The sequence below is a fragment of the Sprattus sprattus genome, assembly GCF_963457725.1.
Source record: "Sprattus sprattus genome assembly, chromosome: 20".
Classification (NCBI taxonomy): Eukaryota; Metazoa; Chordata; class Actinopteri; order Clupeiformes; family Clupeidae; genus Sprattus; species Sprattus sprattus.
The window spans coordinates 13995586-14017067 of NC_137918.1; the positions used below are offsets into that span (position 1 = coordinate 13995586).

General features: G+C 42.4%; 1 protein-coding gene across 1 annotated transcript in view; it reads right to left on the minus strand.

The window, feature by feature from the left end:
• Window positions 1–782: 782 nt before the first annotated feature.
• The window catches only part of LOC308381447 (hippocalcin-like protein 1), a 37902-nt gene continuing 17202 nt past the window's right edge, over window positions 783–21482 (minus strand). The window contains exons 2-5 of the mRNA XM_080859016.1: window positions 10690–10835; window positions 7957–8238; window positions 2231–2336; window positions 783–1245 (exon numbers count right to left, since the gene is read on the minus strand). Coding sequence (XP_080715142.1) covers window positions 1148–1245; window positions 2231–2336; window positions 7957–8238; window positions 10690–10785 — 582 coding nt within the window. The 5' untranslated portion in view covers window positions 10786–10835 and the 3' untranslated portion in view covers window positions 783–1147. The remainder of the gene's footprint in view (window positions 1246–2230; window positions 2337–7956; window positions 8239–10689; window positions 10836–21482) is intronic.

The window sequence follows — 21482 nt, forward strand, 5'->3', positions numbered from 1 at the left end:
AAATGAAATACTGATGCCTACATATACAGTACCTTAAACAACACAATTGATAATACTTCAAATTACCCCCCCCCCCCCCCCCAAAAAAAATCAACCTCCATTCAGACACATCCACACCAATGCACAAGTGTACTCACATACTCACACACTCACATACTCATTGGAATATGGTTACTCACAGCAGAGATTGATATGCAAAAGCAACAGAAATAAGCAATGCATTCCCTGGTGCAAATATCCTTTACCAATTCCTTGCAAACATTTGGGATGTTAACATTCCACGATGAACTGAATGATTAAATCTGAACAGAACCCAGACCACTGATACACACTGATCTCAGCTAAACTGCTGTCTGAATCTCACCATCCATGACAAATACAAATACAGAATATGCCAAAAGAAATAAATAAAGAGGATAAAAATGATATGTACAAAAAACAAACAAAAAGGAATCTTAAGCGTTTTCATTTTCTAAGGATAGATCATCAGCATCTTGAAATGAAAGAAATTCTGGCATTGTGTCCAACGAGGTCCGTTCTAATCCATGCCGTTTGACTGGCAGGTTTGGGAAAGGTGTCCAGACTGGAGCTACATAATACTGCTGCGGAGAGCTGCTTCTGAAGGTCTGTACAGGATCCTGGACGTCTGCAATTTCTTCTCATTGCTGTCTTGCTTCTCATTACTGGTTGTGCATATTCGGCAACACTGGATATAACATTCAAGAGGGGATCCATGCATTTGGAGGAAAGAAAATCAGGTCTTATCTGAAACACTAGGCAGGGGGAGTACATGCACGATTCCCAAGGGAGAGTTGTCTTTTTTGCTCCTCCAAGAATCCAAATCTAGATGGATATCGGGGTGTCATGGCATTGACTGCAGGCCGCGGCGGGGGAGGCGCTAAGCACAGGGCTGACCTTTAAGCTTGAAACCTCAGTAAAGAGAACCATACCAGTGGCATGCGGCGGAACAGATGGCTTGACAGGTGTGTGTTTCTTCCATTTTATTCTATAAGCATGTCCTTTCATAAAAATCACTGCGCTTCCTTCCGCTGATGCTGTTGTCTTCAAACTCCACAGGAACACAAAAGAGAACGATGAGATGAAAACCTTCATGCATGTTGTTGTGTGTGTGTGTGTTCGCTGTGGCTCAGAACTGCGAGGCGCTGCTTGGGTCACACTGCAGTAGCCTCACGATGGAGGGGTCACTCTTGGCACCCTTGATGAACTCCTCCAGAGAGAGTTTACCTGAGGGAGAGGAGCAGACACATTTTGTCATTTAGCAGACACTTTTATCCAAAGCATCTTACAATGTATACACATTTTACATTTACACTGATTGCACACTGCACATCAGGAGCAATAAGGGGTTCAGTGTCTTGCTCAAGGACACCTCAACACCTCTTCCTTGCAGAATGATCCTAAGGAATCAATCACACAATATATATACTGTATATACTGTATATACACACAAAACTATGTGTGTGCGTGTCCTTGTAACATGTATGTATATAGAACACACACACACACACACACACACACACACACACACACACACACACACACACACACACACACACACACACACACATATTATGTTTACTAGTGCAGTGCCCGTAGGAATTATGCATTCTGTAGTGTTAGCAGACGTCGGTGTAGCTGTTGGGTAGTGTAATAGCAAGACATATTTGCACTCCACATAGGTACAGGTTACACTGAAGTATTATTGTGATGCATGTTTCCTTTTCATTAAGAAATGTTTTAATGTTGTATAGCCTTTTTGGAGATACACCAACAAATAAAGTTTGAGATTATGTATGGATGCAGTTGAATATAGATGTCAAAGTTGCTGTCTAAACTATAAACTAAATGTCATAAAGAAAGAAATAATTTTAAATGAAGTTATGGTTGAAATAGGATCACTTCTTTATTGTAAGGGTAAGTGTAGGGTAAGTATGGTCATACAGTTGGACTCAAATGTAGGTTAATTTTAATGAATGTATGTACTGTACTGTATGTATGATCCACGTCACATGCGTAAGCTACATGCGAAATCTCATAACTAACGTAACTACCGTCAGGGAGATACGCCCTAGACAGACTGACACACACACACACACAGATTTCTGGATTTATAGATAGATATATTGTGCTTCTAAATAACCTCATTCTGTGTTTATCTATCTATCTAGTTATTGCTCTTTCAATATGTTTTTTGTGTGTGTAAACTCACCATCATTGTTGAGGTCCATCTGTCTGAAGATCTTGTCAGTTCTCTTCTCTGGTGTGGACTCGTCCTCTGGCATCTTCATCACAGAGGACACCATTTTATAGATGGCCTGGAGACAGAGAGGGGGGAGGAGATCGGACAATAGGATGAAGACCAGTTTGAATGTGGAAGTAGCTTGCCTTCCCTTTTGACAGGGCTCACCAAGTAAAAATAGACAATTATAGTTGCTTCATTCATTTTCTTTTCTCCATCTCAACCATTCTGACACTGCGAGACGAAAAGTATTTCATGAGAAAAGTTGATCAGGTTGAGTTTTCCACCTTATTCTCCACTGTCTCATCTTATTCTCCACTCTCTCATCTCACTCTTGGCGAACACCTGTGGTATGAGTGTGAGTAAAGACCCTGTCTTTCATGAGTGATGGATTATGAAACTCTGGAAACTCTGGAAAATAATCGTTCATAAAAAGAGCTTTTATCTCTCAATGGCTCTTCTTCCACCCTCCCACCTTCCGAGGATGCCATGTGTTCCCCATGGGTGGCAGCAGTCACTAACCTCCCTGAGCCACTGGTGATAATCCAGCCGTTGTGCACACTCAAGATAAACCCCTGTTAAATTTAACTCACTAATCCGAGAGCCAAAACGACTGGGGTCGTAGAGAGCACAGTCGGCCTATTATCTTTCCTTTCTCTGACTCACTCACTCTAACTTTTGTTTTCTGCACCTGTCTCAAAGCACCTCTGTCTCTTTTGTGTTTTTTCCTCTATCCAATTCTCTTTCTCCATTTCGACATGTGCCATGCTACTCTCCTTGCCCAAAGCTACTGAACTCCTCTAGCCCAAGGCTACAAACAGATACCAAGCAAATGGGCTGTCTTAAAAGCTGCAGAACCGCCTGCAAACACCAGGGGTCAGGCAGTTATAGTGTCTGTACTGGGGAAAGCACAGCTACTTGGCTTCAACAAACAGAGGGCAATTATAAATCCTGTGGCTTTGTGCCAACAAAGACCACTTTAGGCTAACACGCATTAGTGGTGGTGCCACCAACAGAATAGGAGAAGTGGTAGCAATAGCAGGACTTAAGTGATTAGCATAACACTGATTTAACAGTGGTGTTTAAGTAGGCACTACTATTGCAGAGGCCACTAAGATAAGATAAGATAAATCTTTATTGCCACATAGCAATGTTGGTGGTATTCTTTTGTCAGAGGTAGCTCAGTCCAGTAAGGAGGGGGGAGATGGGAGTAGAAAAATTAAATAGGAAAAGTCCAGGTCAGCTTTGGGAGTTCAGGAGTCTAATAGCAGAGGGGAAGAAGCTGTTATTGAGGCGCGTCGTTCAAGCGTCATGGCTGAAAGTAAAGAAGTGGTAGGCTTACCTTTCATTGGTAACCTATCTGTTACTGTTCATTGTTTCTAAAATAAGAGGCCTGACTACTATGTCCCTGCAAACTTGCAAAAAAGAAAATATTAAGCCATGGTTTAACTGCACTATAGGCTGAGTCCTGTTTATCTGAAATGTGCACTTTATAATTTGATTTTGTACCTTCCACGTTGACAGTGTTGTTTTTCAATAAAATAAAACATTTGCATAAAGCAAGCCAATCCACTCTTCCATGTCGATAAGAGCATTATTATTAAAAAATGTGAAAAAAAACAACTGAGAATAGATTAAAAAATTGTGATTAATCGGGATCAATTTGGAGTTAACTACGACATAAATGCGATTAATCGCGATTAAATATTTTAATCATTTGACAACACTAATATACATAATATACAGCCGCGGAAAAAATTAAGAGACCACTTCAAAATTATCAGTTTCTCTGGTTTTACTATTTATTGGTATGTGTTAAAGTAAAATGTACATTTGAGTTTTATTCTATAACCTACTGGCAACATTCCTACCAAATTTCAAATAAAAATATTGTCATTTAGATCATTTATTTGCAGAAAATTGACAATTGGTCAAAATAGCAAAAATGATGCAGTGTCTTCAGATCTCGAATAATGCAAAGAAAACAAGCTCATATTCATTTTTAAACTACACAATACTAATGCTTACACTTAGGAAGAGTTCAGAAATCAATATTTGGTGGAATAACCTTGATTTAAAATCACAACTTTCATGTGTCTTGGCATGCTCTCCACCAGTCTTTCACATTGCCGTTGGGTGACTTTATGCTACTCCTGGCGCAAGAATTCAAGCAGCTCGGCTTCTTTTCATGGCTTGTGACCATCCATCTTCCTCTTGATCACATTTCAGAGGTTTTTTTATGGGATTCAGGTCTCGAAATTGGGCTGGCCATGACAGGGTCCTGACCTGGTGATACTCCATCCACACCTTTACTGGCCTGGCTGTGTGGCATGGAGCATTGCCCTGCTGGAAAAAACACTTCTCAGAGTTGGGGAACATTGTCAGAGCAAAAGGAAGCAAGTTTTTCTTCTGGGACAACGTTGTACTTTGCCTGGCTGAGGTTTGTAAAAGACCATAAGGATTGAAAAAAGCGGACTGGAGGGTCTTCTAGTTCGTCTTCTCTGATGAGTCCAATTTTCAGCTTTGCCCAACACATGGTCATCTGATGGTTAGACGGAGACCTGGAGAGGCCTACCAGCCAGAGAGTCTTGCACCTACTGTGAAATCGGACTCATCAGAGAAGACGAACTTAGAAGAACCTCCAGTCCGCTTTTTCAATCCTTATGGTCTTTTACAAACCTCAGCCAGGCAAAGTACAACGTTGTCCCGGAAGAAAAACTTGCTTCCTTTTGCTCTGACAATGTTCCCCAACTCTGAGAAGTGTTTTTTCCAGCAGGGCAATGCTCCATTCCACACAGCCAGGCCAGTAAAGGTGTGGATGGAGTACCACCAGATCAGGACCCTGTCATGGCCAGCCCAATTTCGAGACCTGAATCCCATAAAAAACCTCTGAAATGTGATCAAGAGGAAGATGGATGGTCACAAGCCATGAAAAGAAGCCGAGCTGCTTGAATTCTTGCGCCAGGAGTAGCATAAAGTCACCCAACGGCAATGTGAAAGACTGGTGGAGAGCATGCCAAGACACATGAAAGTTGTGATCTTAAATCAAGGTTATTCCACCAAATATTGATTTCTGAACTCTTCCTAAGTGTAAGCATTAGTATTGTGTAGTTTAAAAATGAATATGAGCTTGTTTTCTTTGCATTATTCGAGATCTGAAGACACTGCATCATTTTTGCTATTTTGACCAATTGTCATTTTTCTGCAAATAAATGATCTAAATGACAATATTTTTATTTGAAATTTGGTAGGAATGTTTCCAGTAGGTTATAGAATAAAACTAAAATGTACATTTTACTTTAACACATACCAATAAATAGTAAAACCAGAGAAACTGATAATTTTGAAGTGGTCTCTTAATTTTTTCCGCGGCTGTATATATATAAACTATATTTTTGTCACTGCCATTCAAGGCACTCTACTTCCCTTCTATTAGCTCTTACGTAGCCCTACTGTTGCTTAATTAGAATCAAACATCTCAATGTTGACAAAGCTGTAAATTGTTGTTATAAAACAATTGGGTTCTTTTGCGTTATTAAGCTGTTTCTGATTGGACGAGAGACGTTCCATGAGTTGGATTATCCCAGAACATCCAACTCGGACTTTTCACAGCCAAAATAAATCACTCCGCGATGACAGCGGAACACCACACGTGGGAATATCCCTCACCTACCCCACTCGCACTCGTACTATATTGCTTAAATATATGCTGACAAGAAGTCAGGCCCACACTAAATCACACACACTCTCTGGTGAGATCAAAAGATCAAACTGACCACTGCTTTAGCATCATCACTGTCCTGATAAATATATTTCGAAGTGACATTATGCAGGTTTTCACCTTATAATATATACTATATATAAACTATATTTTTGTCACTGCCATTCAAGGCACTCTACTTCCCTTCTATTAGCTCTTGCGTAGCCCTACTGTTGCTTAGAGAAGTCAGGCCCACACTAAATCACACACAATCTCTGGTGAGATCAAAAGATCAAACTGACCACTGCTTTAATGATGCTGGCCGAACACCACACGTGGGAATATCCCTTACCTACCCCACTCGCACTCGTACTATATTGCTTAAATATATGCTGACAAGAAGTCAGGCCCACACTAAATCACACACACTCTCTGGTGCTTTAGCATCATCACTGTCCTGATAAATATATTTCAAAGTGACAGTATGCAGGTTTTCACCTTGTTTGATACTTATGCTTTTGTAGGCTGCTAGTTTTATAACATCCGCACATTACTCTGATGGTAAATGGTCTTGTTAGTAAGATATAAACACACCTGTTTATCCCACTAGCCACCCAGGCTCATCACTATGTAGTTTGGTGAGACATAAAACCCACACAAATGTAAGAATGTCGGCTAGCAGTTATCAGAGCCACTTTCCTGCCGTTGGTGTTTGCAAATCAAACTTGTTAGCTGATTAGCAAGCTAGTTTTAGACAAAACTTTGTAATGTCTATTTAAAGTCTCGCTAAGACAATCAGGTTACCACGGAGGTCACACATCATCTCTAAAAGACCCCTACCGATCCAAACCCTATCCCATGAGACAGCAAGACACTAGCATGCATCACTCTAACTGACACAGGCCCCTTTCCTGAGCACTCTGTCCTGCCAACAATAACAAAACAAACTATGTGAAGAACCCCGGAGCTCAAGACTGCAATACTTCAATGGCATGCGGTCATGGACAGACTGCTGAGGGCGGTAGACATCAGTGAATCCGGCGCCCTGTGTAAAGCGCATTATCTGGGTGCATGAGAGAGAGAGAGAGAGAGAGGGAGAGAGAGGGAGGGAGGGAGAGAAAGAGAGATAGAGAGAGAAAGGGAGAGAGAGGGAGGGAGAGAGAGAGAGAGAGGGAGAGAGAGAGAGAGAGAGAGAGAGAGAGAGAAAGGGAGAGAGAGGGAGGGAGGGAGAGAGATAGAGAGAGAAAGGGAGAGAGAGGGAGGGAGAGAGAGAGAGAGGGAGAGAGAGAGAGAGAGAGAGAGAGGGAGGGAGGGAGGGAGAGAGAGAGAGAGGGAGAGGAAGGGAGGGAGGGAGGGAGAGAGAAAGGGAGAGAGAGGGAGGGAGAGAGAGAGAGAGGGAGAGAGAGAGAGAGAGAGAGAGAGAGAGGGAGGGAGGGAGGGAGAGAGAGAGGGAGAGGAAGGGAGGGAGGGAGGGAGAGAGAGAGAGAGAGAGGGAGAGAGAGGGAGGGAGGGAGGGAGAGAGAGAGAGGGAGAGGAAGGGAGAGAGAGGGAGGGAGAGAGAGGGAGAGAGAGGGAGAGAGAGGGAGGGAGGGAGAGAGAGGGAGGGAGGGAGGGAGAGAGAGAGAGAGAGAAAGGGAGAGAGAGGGAGGGAGGGAGAGAGAGAGAGAGAGAGAGAGGGAGGGAGAGAGAGAGAGGGAGAGAGAGAGAGAGAGAGAGAGAGAGAGGGAGAGGAAGGGAGGGAGAGGGAGAGAGAGAGAGAGAGGGAAAGAGAGGGAAGGAGGGAGAGAGAGGGAAGGAGGGAGAGAGATAGAGAGGGAGAGAGAGGGAGAGAGAGAGAGAGAGGGAGGGAGGGAGGGAGAGAGAGAGAGGGAGAGGAAGGGAGAGAGAGAGAGAGGCGCAAACCCTAACCCTCACAATGATAGAGATCTCTGTCTCTCACTCTCTTATTTGTAACACACACCTCACTTAAAAGCAAAAAAAGCATAGCCCCTCTCACCTGCACAATCTCCAGCATCTCATCGCGGCTGATGTAGCCATTGCCGTCCAGATCGTACATGCTAAAGGCCCACTTCAGCTTCTGGTCTAGTTTCCCACGTGATGTCACACTGAGTGCAATGATGAACTCCCGGAAATCTATCGTTCCGTCAGCATTGCTGTCGAAGGTGCGGAAGACATGCTCCGCAAACTTGGAGGCATCTCCGTATGGGAAGAAATTGGCATATATCTTCTTGAACTCTTCAACATTAAGTGTACCACTGGGGCAATCTTTCAAGAATCCCTGGGAAGAAGGAAAAAACATGAGGGCTTATCAACTTGCTGTTCATATCTTCTGCTACTCCTAGAAAAGTGAAGAAGCCAGAGAGAGGAGGGAGAGAGGGAGAGAGAGAGAGAGAGAGAGAGAGAGAGAGAGAGAGAGATAGAAAGGAGGGGGAGAGTGAGAGAAAGAGGTAGAGAGAGAGCAAGAGGGGAAAGAAATAAAAGAAGACTTACAGCAGAAAAGATCTTGGTTGAAATCAGTAATAGTCCCTTGGCAGCAGGAGGTGTGTGTGTGTGTGTGTGTGTGTGTGTGTGTGTGTGTGTGTGTGTGTGTGTGTGTGTGTGTGTGTGTGTGTGTGTGTGCGCTATGTGCTACTCTGCACATCTTTAAAGGTCAGCTCTGGTTTTACTGTTTTCTATTGAGATACAATGGATGCATGACCTTCCTGAGTGTAGAAAAGCTTCTCTTAAAAAAAAATGGGGGCCAAAAAGAATCTGCTGCTTTAAGAATTAGAATCCACAGACACTGACACTATACATTTGACCTATGACCCTGAGCACAAACATTGCGAGATACAATCCAGGTCATAACATGGATATGAAGCCCCTCCACACACCCTCATCCACTGATTCAGAGGGATTATGCATCCGTGGGAGCCTAATCCATAGGACGGCTGTGGTACTGAGGGGACAGTTTACCACACACTGAGTACAGCTTTCTGGCAATCCCTGACCCGCAGAGCCTCTCATTCAAATGTACTTTCACTTTATTTATCTCTTTCTATGGGGGAAGGGTGTGTTTGGCTGCGTGTGCTGCTGTCTGATGTACGTACAAGCATTCTGCACAGTTCAAGTTAGTCAAAGCAGATTCAGAGTGGTACAACATACATAGCGAGACAGCTAAATGGGATGAACTGTGTATAAAAGTGGAATAACCTCCACACAGGCTCTCTAAATGAGTACCACACACTTTGGATATCAGGTTCAGATGATCTGTCACTCGCACAAAAAGTCTCTGCAACCTACGATAAAGAAATGTATGTGTGTGTTCTTAATTTGGAATGATTAAGATTGATCTGTCAGAGGCCTGGTAGCAGGTCTGTGATCTCCCATCCACCTAGGCAGCGACGTGCACAGGAGTGGGCTTAGGTTGCCCGGGCAACCGCCGTTTTGTCCTCCTTAACTGAAGGTGCCCCTCCGAAGGAAATATATGGGCCATTCTACCGAATTGATGCAAAGTCATGTCGGATATATTTTGAAATTTTTTATGGTTTATTCCCAAAACTTTGTCCGTATGTATATTGTACCATATCTAAAGTACACATATCTAGTAAAAGAACAGTCAAGTTTTATATTGTATTTTCAGAATGTGTCGGAATGTTTTTCCTCTTCCAAAAATTGTCACTACCGAAACATCACATTTACTATAGTAAAAAAGTATTATTATTGACCTGTTCAGATTGTGTTTCCTTCCCTTCTCTAAAGTGTATTTTTACAAATATTTCTTGAAGGTTTTCACAATGAAATCCATAGAAATTAATTTTTTACCAAATTTTCAAGTTCAATTTATCTGTTTCGGTAGTGACTGCACTGTTTCGGTAGTGACTGCACTGTTGGATGGATGTTCATTTTTCTCCCAAAATCATCCAAAAGGTGCTCTGGGCCGCCCTTTAGTCCACACAACACATTTATTTAAAAATTATGGGATTGAACTACTTACCATTTCATTTTTTCACTACCCAAATCATCTGGTCACTACCATATGTTTCGGTAGTGACTGTTTCGGTAGTGACAATTCTAGCTAACTTTAAGCATAAATAAAGAATTCTAGCAAGCACACGGCTTTCAAACACATCTTTGAAGAGGTGAACACACATACACACATAAGATTTTCCATGAAACCCCAAAAGGTTTACTTAATTGAAGAAAACATGCCTTTCGGTAGTGACAATTCTTAAGGTTACACGTCGATTTTCAGACTTTGGAACACATTTATATAAAAACTATGGGATTTAGCTACTTACCATTCAACCATGAGGGACAGAGATGCAGTGTCACTGCATGGTCAAAAATGCAGAGTCGCGGCTAAAACACAGGCTCAGCCAATGGACTAAAACTCTTGTGTTTCGGTAGTGACATGAAAACTAGGGACATGATTTTTTGAGTATAGTAAATTGATTTAAAAATTAAACCCACAATAAATCTAAATATTCCAAGATCTGTTTCAACCCAATCATAAAGATCTTTGAAATTAAATCATTGAAAAATATATATTTGCGCTCAGGGGACGGGGGCGTGGCAGCAACTGTTAGTGAGAGTTTAAAATGATATTGGCAAAATTTGCGATCAGATGACCGGGGTGTGCCAGCGGCCTTGACAAAAAATAATGTGTTGCCCCTTTTTTCCAGGGCAGAGCAACTGCCCTCCAAAATTCCTGTGCATGTCCCTGCACCTAGGGAACCATTGTGCTCACCTTATACCACTCCTGCAACTCGTGGTCAGAGAATTCTGTGTTCTCCCGCAGGTCCGACAATATCTCTGGGCGGAGCTTGCTGTTCTGCTTCCCCATGGTGTCGAGTCTATGTGATCACAGTGACAGCACTGAAGCTCTGGTCAAACCTGAGAGAGAGGAAGAGACCAGACATTAGCACTGACCAATCTAGTGTTACTTAACCATCAGGGAGATGAGCACAGACTCAGAGAGCAGGAATAATATGTCCTATAATATGTCCAACAAGAATGGGAGCATTCAGAGAATGCAAACCTCCGCCATGACCTTGACCTTTGACCTTGACATCTGAAAATCTAATCAATTATTGCCATTATATTACCCAATCTCCCCACAAAGTTTGATGGAAATCGGTCCATGCGTTTCTGCGTAATCCTGCTGACAAACAAACATACAGGGGCGAAAACATAACCTCCTTGGCGGAGGTAACAATATGTTCTCTCCAATTTGAAGAAAACTGGCTTCCCTTGAAAAGGCCCAGTGATCCGGTGTAGGGCTGGTGTATTTATCTCAAACCACTTGTGATGTCACAGTTCAACATCAAACAAAAACGATGGTCACACTTTATTTGGATGTTCCCCTATCTACAGATGATGAATGTGGTGCTATAGGGATTTAGGGTCACACTAAAAATGGTTACGGTAGGACAACATGTTAATATGAAGTGAATGTAAATCCTGATTATATTGTACTGTATTGAAAAAACAAAACAAAATTATGATGTATTAAAAATAAAGTTGTCCTCCGAAGAGGGGGGAATAAATAAAAAAAAAAGGGGAAAAAAAATATCTACAGATGATGAGATTATAAAGAAACTATCAGTTGTAACCCTGTTAGCTACAGTTTATGGCTAATATTAGGGGCTGGGTTCGGTTCAGGTGAAGTTCTGTAAACAATTAGAAAGACTGAATTTCAATTAAATTCAATTTTATTTGTATAGCGCCATAACAATACAATTGCCTCTAGGAGCTTAACAGATAATTTTAGCAAACCAAGTGTTTCTGTAGGCTGACTATCCAATTGAAATGAAACAATGCAAACTAATTTTAACTCCACAGATCTCTAGGCACAGTTAAAGATACATAATAGTCAAACAAAACATAACTTGGACCTAATAGTCAAAAATGATTTGCTAGAAATACTAAGTAAATTATCTTATGTTATAAAACAGAACACATAAATGCCCTGGTGTTGGTTTCCCCCAGAAACAGTATGACAACCATAATAATAATAATAATAATAATAATAATAATAATAATACATTTTATTTTTAACGCACTTTTCATTCAAAAGAATCTCAGAGTGTCTACGTATTAGAAACTTACTAAAATAATACAATAAATAAAAAAGGATTGGTTGACATTGACATTGGTGTGTGTGTGGGTGTGTGGGCATTGCCATAGCCAACCCCCGCTCTCTCCTCCCTCTCTTGACATGATGCTGCTAATTATGGCTATGCCTGCTCATTAAAAATAGTAGCCTAATTACTGCCTCTTAAAGTGACTCTCTTGTTAACCCCCTATGTTCTCCACTTCTCCTGAATCCCTCTCATACAAGAATGGGAGCATTCAGAGAATGCAAACCTCCGCCTTGTGACCTTGACCTTTGACCTAGACATCTGAAAATCTAATCAATTATTGCCATTCTATTAACCAATCTACCCACAAAGTTTGATGGAAATTGGTCCATGCGTTTCTGCGTAATCCTGCTGACAAACAGACAAACAGACAAACAAACAAACAAACAAACAAACATACAGGGGCGAAAACATAACCTCCTTGGCAGAGGTAATAAGTCTTATATGGTCCTCAATATATATATCACAGCAGGAGCCTTGCCTGTCACTGCACTGATCCCTGTGCTTGCTGCTGTGATGCTCCTCTTGCCTGTCAGATCATTGCTTCTAATTAGAGGCTAATGCTCACGCAAGCATATCACTTTCATTTGGGGGAGAGACAGCAGAGAACAGCAGAGGGGGAGGGAGAAAGAGAGAGAGAGAGAGAGAGAGATAGAGAGAGAGAGAGGGGAGAGAGAGAGAGAGAGAGAGAGAGAGAGAGAGAGAGAGAGAGAACAGCAGAGGGGGAGGGAGAAAGAGAGTGAGATGCAAAAGGATTGAGAAAAAGATTGATAGGGGATGAAAGTGTACCAGCACTGACAAATGATGAAAATACATCTTAGTAGATTTGTTTCAGCATGGCAGCAAAAAAAACAGGCTCCCTTCACTCTTTCATTGAGCAGCTAATGCCTGCCTCTGATACCCGCGCCCACACAGAGGGACTGGAAACACCCTAATGCCTGTCACTGTTACCTGTGCTCGCACAGAGGGATGGGAAACACCCACGATACTCTCTCACACTTAGCCATACTGTGCCTCCTCAACAGACACTCACTCTTCGATACAAATCCCTTTTATAAGTCAACGCTCTCATGTGTGTCCGATAACATCCAGATGCGATCCCACAGACACACACACACACACACACACAGGCCTCAGTATGCCCTCCCCCATCCACAGCATCTGTTCACAGATGCAATGTGGGTCATCAACATCTGTGTCTGCCAATCAGCTGTGAATGAAGGAACCAGCTTTACACATATTTACACATACACACACACACGCACGCACGCACACACGCAAGCAAGCACGCACGCACGCACGCACACACACACACACAAGCAAGGAGTTTCCAAACCGGTGATGCCATTTACACAACATATTCATTGTAGTTCCTTATCACCTTTATCAGTGTTACAAAAAAAATGCTACCGATTATTTCCCATTGGTATGCTTCTTATTCATTTCAATGACAAGACCCTTGCAGTAATCTATTGGCTAGTCAATAAGCAACGTAAAAACAGGCTCAAACTTGGTCGTTCACTGATTGCGATAATACCCTGCTGTCAGTGACCTAGCTTATGCTTGCCAGCTGGGAGAATTAAAAGATGCTTAACCACTTTTGTCACAAGCAAACATGTTTAGCTCGAAGCTTGAAAATCTGTTTTTCATGTTTTGTTAATACGAGAACATAATTAAATTCAAATGAATTCAATTTGAATCATACAGCACCAATAACAATTAAAATATTCTCTAGGCGCACACACACACTCACACACACACACACACACACACACACACACACACACACACACACGCACACACACAGAGTTTGCATCACAGGCACAGGATCACACACCACAGATATATTGACATGTTTGTACATATAAACTGACTCATACACACACAGACATACCACAGCTGGAGAAAAGAGCTTCAATGGGCGGAAAGAAACCCGGGGGAAAGGAAAAAGAAACAGAAAGACATCAGCAGAAAGAAGGGTTGAAGAGATAGAAGGAACAGAGATATCACAGCAAGAGCCTTGCCTGATTAGAAAGAGAGAGGTGGATGAAATGTAGGTCCAGAAAGTTAGTGAGAGAGGTGAAGAGAAGGAGAGGGAGAAAGGTGAAGAGAAAGAGAGCGCTAATGAAGGTGGTAAAAATAAGAATGAGGGAATGAGGCTGTGTCCTCTGTGAGAGAAACTTCCAGAACAGCAAGCGCTGTTGGGCTTCATCAGGGAGCTAATCTTAAACGCACACACACACCATCATCATCATCAGAGCAGGTAGCGATGTTGGGCTTCATCAGGGAGCTAATCTTAAACGCACACACACACCATCATCATCATCAGAGCAGGTAGCGATGTTAGGTTTCATCAGGGAGCTAATCATAAACGCACACACACACCATCATCAGAGCAGGTAGCGATGTTGGGCTTCATCAGGGAGCTAATCTTAAACGCACACACACACACCCCCAAATTATCATCATCAAAGCAGGTAGGCTGAGAAACACATAAGACCGTACACACTGCCACATACTCGTATGGACTAGACACAAAGTAATCGTCAATGCATACAGTACCAGTCAAAAGTTTGGACACACCTTTAAGCTAATTAAAGCAAGTATGAAATGTATAAAGAATGATAGTTTCCACTCAGATAACAGTCCTTTTTTTTATACCGTCACTGCCCACTCTATGAGCCGATGAGTTCAAATCCTCCATAGTACTCCACATGTTACTTTGTGATTGTGATCCAATGTATGTATATATTTGTATGTGTGTATGTGTGCATGACTAATGTCCTCTGCTGGTACATTAGAGCTGTCTGGAGGCACATTCCCTCTTCTTATTGCTGCCTCCAGCAGTGTAGAGACGAGTGCAGTCAGCCTCAGACTCAGTGACAAACAATAGAAACATCACTGTGAGTGCAACTACACTGGATGGACTACATCACCCAGAGTGCAACTACACTGGATGAACTACATCACCCAGAGTGCAACTACACTGGATGGACTACATCACCCAGAGTGCAACTACACTGGATGGACTACATCACCCAGAGTGCAACTACACTGGATGGACTACATCACCCAGAGTGCAACTACACTGGATGGACTACATCACCGTGAGTGCAACTACACTGGATGGACTACATTACACAATCACTTCTCTGTGCAGCTGAGCATTCCTGATGTAAGCCAAACATGGGCAATGCCAGAATCACTGGCCTGGGATTAAACTGCAGGGAAAGCCAGCCTGCAGCTCCTCCATCATTCCATGTCTCACACCATTCTCCAAAATACCTCGATTGACAAGGATGTCCAAATCTTAACAGTCAAAGCCAGATTTCCAACCCAGCTTAATCTTCCCATCTGTTCCCCTGATTCTCATTCCTCACTGTGTGCTCACCATGTACAGCCAGGTTACAGCATCCATGCCCCATATACTGAATGGCTGTAAGGTCAATACACAACTGTATATCTCCAGACATGATAGGATTGTGGACATAAAAAACTTTTATCATCTATCTTTCCTCATACAGTGTCAATTCGTACCAATTGTTTAGTTAAACCACAGATATTCTCTTCACTTCAAAATGTTGTAATTTTTCTGCAAATAATGCTCTAAATGACAGTATTTTTATTTTAAATTCGGTAGAAAGGTTGTCTGTAGTTTATAGAATGAAACAAAAATGTAAATTTTACTCAAACACATACCAATAAATAGTAAAACCAGAAAAACTGATCATTTTTTAAAAGTCGCCTCTTAATTTTTTCCGCGGCTGTAAATGCCATTAGAACTGACATTGCTATAATCGATAAGAGCCATAAATAAGCTGCCCTTTTCATTCATGCATTCAACTCTCCTGTACCGCAGGTCTCTGGTGTTGGCTATTAATGTCCACGTCTTCATGTTGGCAGTTTTGGTCCTGTGCATGAGATGGTTGTATTTTCAAAAATGAAACCAAAACAGTTGGCAAAGTACTGTTCCATCTCATCCATAATTGGAAATTGACATATTTGGAGGAGAAGTTGCTGTATTTACCCATAAGATGTGTGTGTGTGTGTGTGTGTGTGTGTGTGTGTGTGTGTGTGTGTGTGTATGTGTGTGTGTGTGTGTATGTATTTAGCCATGGGATTGGTTGTGCTGCTGCATAATTACTGCTGACTCAGGAACGTTTGAATCATGTCTGAGCAATTCACGCATCTGCTAAATTTGAGTCCTTAAATATATTTGTAAAAAGTGAGGGCATTTGCAATTAGCCCAGCAACACAAGTTTGAAGTGAAAATCTGCCCTCAGCTCTGTCTTCATGATGTAAACATCGGAAAACAAAACAAACAAAACTCAAGACCATCACAACAGACACCAAAACCCTTCTTCAGATTCAAACACCGAATATTCACAGGTGACCTTGTGACCTCACCCTGTAGCTCTGAATCAAACAACTGGGGCCTTTTCCAAACTGGCCCTAACCCTCTCCCTTCCCACCTCCACGCCGCTCGTGCGTTCAAGTGGAGGGCCCGCCACATTAAAGAAGCATTCCGGATCAATTGCTATTCGCTAACGATATGCTAGCGGCTAAAACTAACGAAATCTCTTGAAATGTGCTGACTTTGACATTATGACAAACTAGTTACTCAACAACTGTCCTAACACAGTCAAACATCAAGCAAGTGCAACACAAGACAAAGCAAGACAGCAAATAAGCTAATGGCACGGTGGCGATTCTCCATATTAAACGTCATTGTAGCGCCCCAATATTTTTCAGGCTGTTATTTTAAGGTAAAACTGCTCATCCTAACCCCAATCCTGAGGTACAATTGTTGCATAATGCTTCTTTAAGTGCCATCCCAAACCAATGAGCGGAGAGTGGAAGAGGGTGATAAGGCCCTTGATCAGCATGTCTGAGCGAGTCTGCATCGATGAAGGCTTCGCAAGCGTGTGCAACAGTTTTTTTTGTCTGTGCAGCACCTTAACCCTGCCTGCCAGTTGTTTTAATGGTCACATCGCTGTATTTGTTAACTAATGAGAAATGTACAACATATCAGTGAAACTGATCCTGGCAGCACATTCAGTAAAATCACTGAATATTGAAAATGAGTGTGTTTGCATGTTAGTGTGATAATAAATGAGTGTGTTTGCATGTTACAGTGTGATAATAAATGAGTGTGTTTGCATGTTACAGTGAATGGGATAATAAATGAGTGTGTTTGCATGTTAGTGTGATAATAAATAGCCCCTTATACATGCGTCAATGTAAAGCTGTTACATCGCTTCTACCACGATAGAAACTCGCGAACGTGTTACAATTGCCTCATGTAGAAGGGGTCTAGATGTGAACTGTTCGTTTTTCCGTCTGAAGCTTTCGAGAGAGGTGGTTTACCACGATCGTTCGGCTTAGAAAAGGGCGTGTCAAATCAGGCCGATGTGTCATGGGGGAGGCCGTGCGTGACTGGGGGGAGACGGTGACAGGAGGCTAGAAAGTTAGAGGCTAGAAAGTTCACTCCATCATCTCTTTGAAATTCCTTATTCCATGAGTGGTAGGCTACAATGTGACTGGCTGTTTTAAAATATAACTAATAGCCTAACGAAACAAAATAACCCAGGAAGTTTCATCTTCGAGACGTTAAGGCTTCTTCCAATACTGACAGCTGACTCATAGCTTGCAGGTTTGCGGGAGACGCGACATTTGAGGGATGTCACTTAATTTAAACCTTTTTTGCTTCCTTTAGTGTGTGTGTGTGTGTGTGTGTGTGTGTGTGTGTGTGTGTGTGTGTGTGTGTGTGTGATAGAGACAGAGAGGACTCAGTAAAACATCGGAAAACACAGTGTCTCGTAAGCCTTAAGCTATCAATCACCCCCACAATGAAATATGCCATTACAGTCGCGACAAACTTCTTGGCATTGTGGTGCGCCCAAAACGCAAGCTATAAACGTAGCCATCCTAATGTAACCAAAATATACCTCTGCTGATATGCCTAACCTTCGTTCTATTTAGAATTTGTCTTAGCACTATGCAGGAATAAAATAGCATCTACAGTGTCAGGATTCAGGCGAGAGCGCCTGGCTTCTATAACGCGCCCTGCTGCACTGAAGGAGCGCTCACTCGCAGCACCTGTTGCTGGAACGCATATAATTCGTTTTGCAAGGTGCTGTAGTCGTGGGAACGACTGGCCTGGTTTCTCACAAAAGGAAAGTAGATTTTCCTCTGCTGATCCCGCGTCTATGGAAGTTTGTAGAGAGATTGCCGGGGAGTAAAATGCTCCCTTTCCTTTACGTCTGCTGCTGGCTAGTAATACAGACAGCCGGAAAGGTTAATAAACGGAATCAAATAGCTACACATTACACACGCTATGTTTTAATAAAAGCCACGTTACTCACATACTGGTTAACACTGTTTGTTACAGCACATAAATGTTTGTCGCTACATCCAAACTGCGTCACCGTTGTCCCTCCCTGTGCTCCAGCCGCACCATTTTGCTTGCAATGTGAATCATTTAATTTAAATATGCTTATTGGCATTTGTTGCACCTTAATCATTTTCTACAAACATGATATGCTATGTATGGTGTAGTAGACTGAGACTCTATTCACTACTGCACAAAAACTAGACACGTTTGAAAAACTAGACGTTTGCAATGAAGTAGGTTAAACAACTTTCGCCAATATCTCCGCAAGGGAGATGGGTTATGTGCTCAAATTTCCTGGGATCAAAGAAGACGTTAGTATTCATGTGCAAACTAAAAATCACGTCTCAGGATTGCTGCGCATGCAAGTTATTTCGGGTGTCTCAACTGTATGAGTCCAGTTAAAGACGGAGCAAACACAGTTTTCTACCGTTGTTGAAACACATCCACGCGTAGACTCGTTTTCTTTCCATCCGAGAGTGGTTATTCAAAGAAAATATTAAGAACTATATGCTGATAGAAAGAAGGGAACTTTAAGCCACTACACTGCCTGTGCCCGATGCGGATCCACGTTGATGTTGTTAGTAAACAAACCAGGTGGGAGCACATCTCCGTGGTCTTTGCGCATGCCCGAGGCAATGTAACAGCTTCACATTTTGCACATACAGGTAACGACAAGAGCCGTTTCCCTTGAAAATCTTCACACCTACACGCGAATACGATACAATAAACTGATCTGATCTCAGTGGCACATGTATAAGGCCCTAATGAGTGTGTTTGCATGTTACAGTGTGATAATAAATGAGTGTGTTTGCATGTTACAGTGAATGGGATAATACATGAGTGTGTTTGCATGTTACAGTGTGATAATAAATGAGTGTGTTTGCATGTTACAGTGAATGGGATAATAAATGAGTGTGTTTGCATGTTACAGTATGATAATAAATGAGTGTGTTTGCATGTTACAGTATGATAATAAATAAGTGCACTCAAGTGGTTCCAGTCCTACCTATCTGGCAGAACTGAGTATGTCTCACTGGGAAGATGCAATTCCAGACAGCTCCCTGTCTCCTGTGGTGTTCCACAAGGGTCTGTCCTCGGCCCCATCCTCTTTATTATCTACATGCTCCCCCTCGGCTGTGTTGTCAGCAGACATGGGATGTCCTTCCACTGCTATGCCGATGACACACAGCTGTACATCAAAACTGCCCCAAGCCCCTCTGCTGCCATGTCATGTCTCACTGCCTGTCTTGGGGAGATAAAGGCATGGATGAGAAACAACTTCCTCCAGCTAAACAGCAGCAAAACCGAGGCCCTTCTTGTTGGCACTCCACACCAGGTTCAGTCATCCTCCATAACTCATCTCACCTTCGACAGTCAGGTCATACCCCTCTCCACCACAGTCACAAATCTAGGAGTTAGGTTTGACCCTCACCTCACCTTCAACGAACATATAAAGCATCTGTGCAAAATCTCCTTCTACCATCTCAAAAACATCGCCAAGCTCCGCCCCACTTTAACCCTGCCAGATGCTGAGAAGCTCGTCCACGCCTTCATCTCCTCAAGACTGGACTACTGCAATTCACTGTTCACTGGGATCACTGGCAGGAACATCCAAAAGCTGCAGTACATCCAGAACAGCGCTGCCAGGATCCTGATGAGAGTCAGGAAATACAACCACATAACCCCCATTTTACACTCACTGCACTGGCTCCCTGTCTCATCCCGCATTGACTACAAAGTCCTCCTACTCACCCACCAATGCATAAATGGTCATGCCCCCCCTTACCTGCAAGAACTCATCACCCCCCAAACATCAACCCGCCCCCTCAGATCCAATAACAGTCTGTCCCTGCAGATCCCAAACACCAGGCTACGCACCATGGGCGACCGGGCCTTCGCCGCTGCAGCCCCTCGACTGTGGAACAGCCTCCCGGACCACTTAAGGGCAACACAGACACTAGACTGTTTTAAGACTGGCCTAAAAACCTTTTTATTCATAAAGGCATTTCCTACTTTTAAAAAAATGTATATATTTTCTTAAACTGTCCTTTTGTCCTTTTGCACTCTGAGATTCTGCCTAGAATGAAGAGTGCATAACAAATAAAATGAATTATTATTATTATTATTATTATTAAGTGTGTTTGCATGCTACAGTGTGATAATAAATGAGTGTGTTTGCATGTTACAGTATGATAATAAATGAGTGTGTTTGCATGTTACAGTGTGATAATAAATTAGTGTGTTTACATGTTACAGTGTGATAATAAATGAGTGTGTTTGCATGTTACAGTGGGTTAATAAATGAGTGTGTTTGCATGTTACAGTGTGATAATAAATTAGTGTGTTTGCATGTTACAGTGTGATAATAAATGAGTGTGTTTGCATGTTACATTGAATGGGATAATACATGAGTGTGTTTGCATGTTACAGTGTGATAATAAATGAGTGTGTTTGCATGTTACAGTGTGATAATAAATTAGCGTGTTTGCATGTTACAGTGAATGGGATAATTGATGAGTGTGTTTGCATGTTCCAGTGTGATAATACATGAGTGTGTTTGCATGTCCATACAGTGAATGGGATAATAAATGTACCGTAATGTTAACTACACATGAAATGGAGCTCTCAAAGTTGGGTATCTCAAAGTTTGCCGGTGTATCATACCTAACCCCTTTATTAAGAGTGGCCTCCACAGCTGCGAGTGTGACTATAAAGCAGTGTGCACACGGGATCCAGCTTGAAAAAGGTCTTTCTTTCACCATGCCACTCACGTCAATGCTTCCTTTTCCCATAGCGCCACTAAGCAGAACATGCAGTGAGGCAGTTGTGATGGGTAGGCCTTCCTTTGAGGAACTCTGAGCTTTTGAAGACTTCTCTATTTCTATGTGGGTCAGTCAGATAGGGAATACCAGCATCCATTCACAGCGCCTTGAGCACCAGGCACAAAGGAGAGGGCTAATACTGCTCATTTACAGACCCTGCTCTGACCTTCTCAACAAATACACT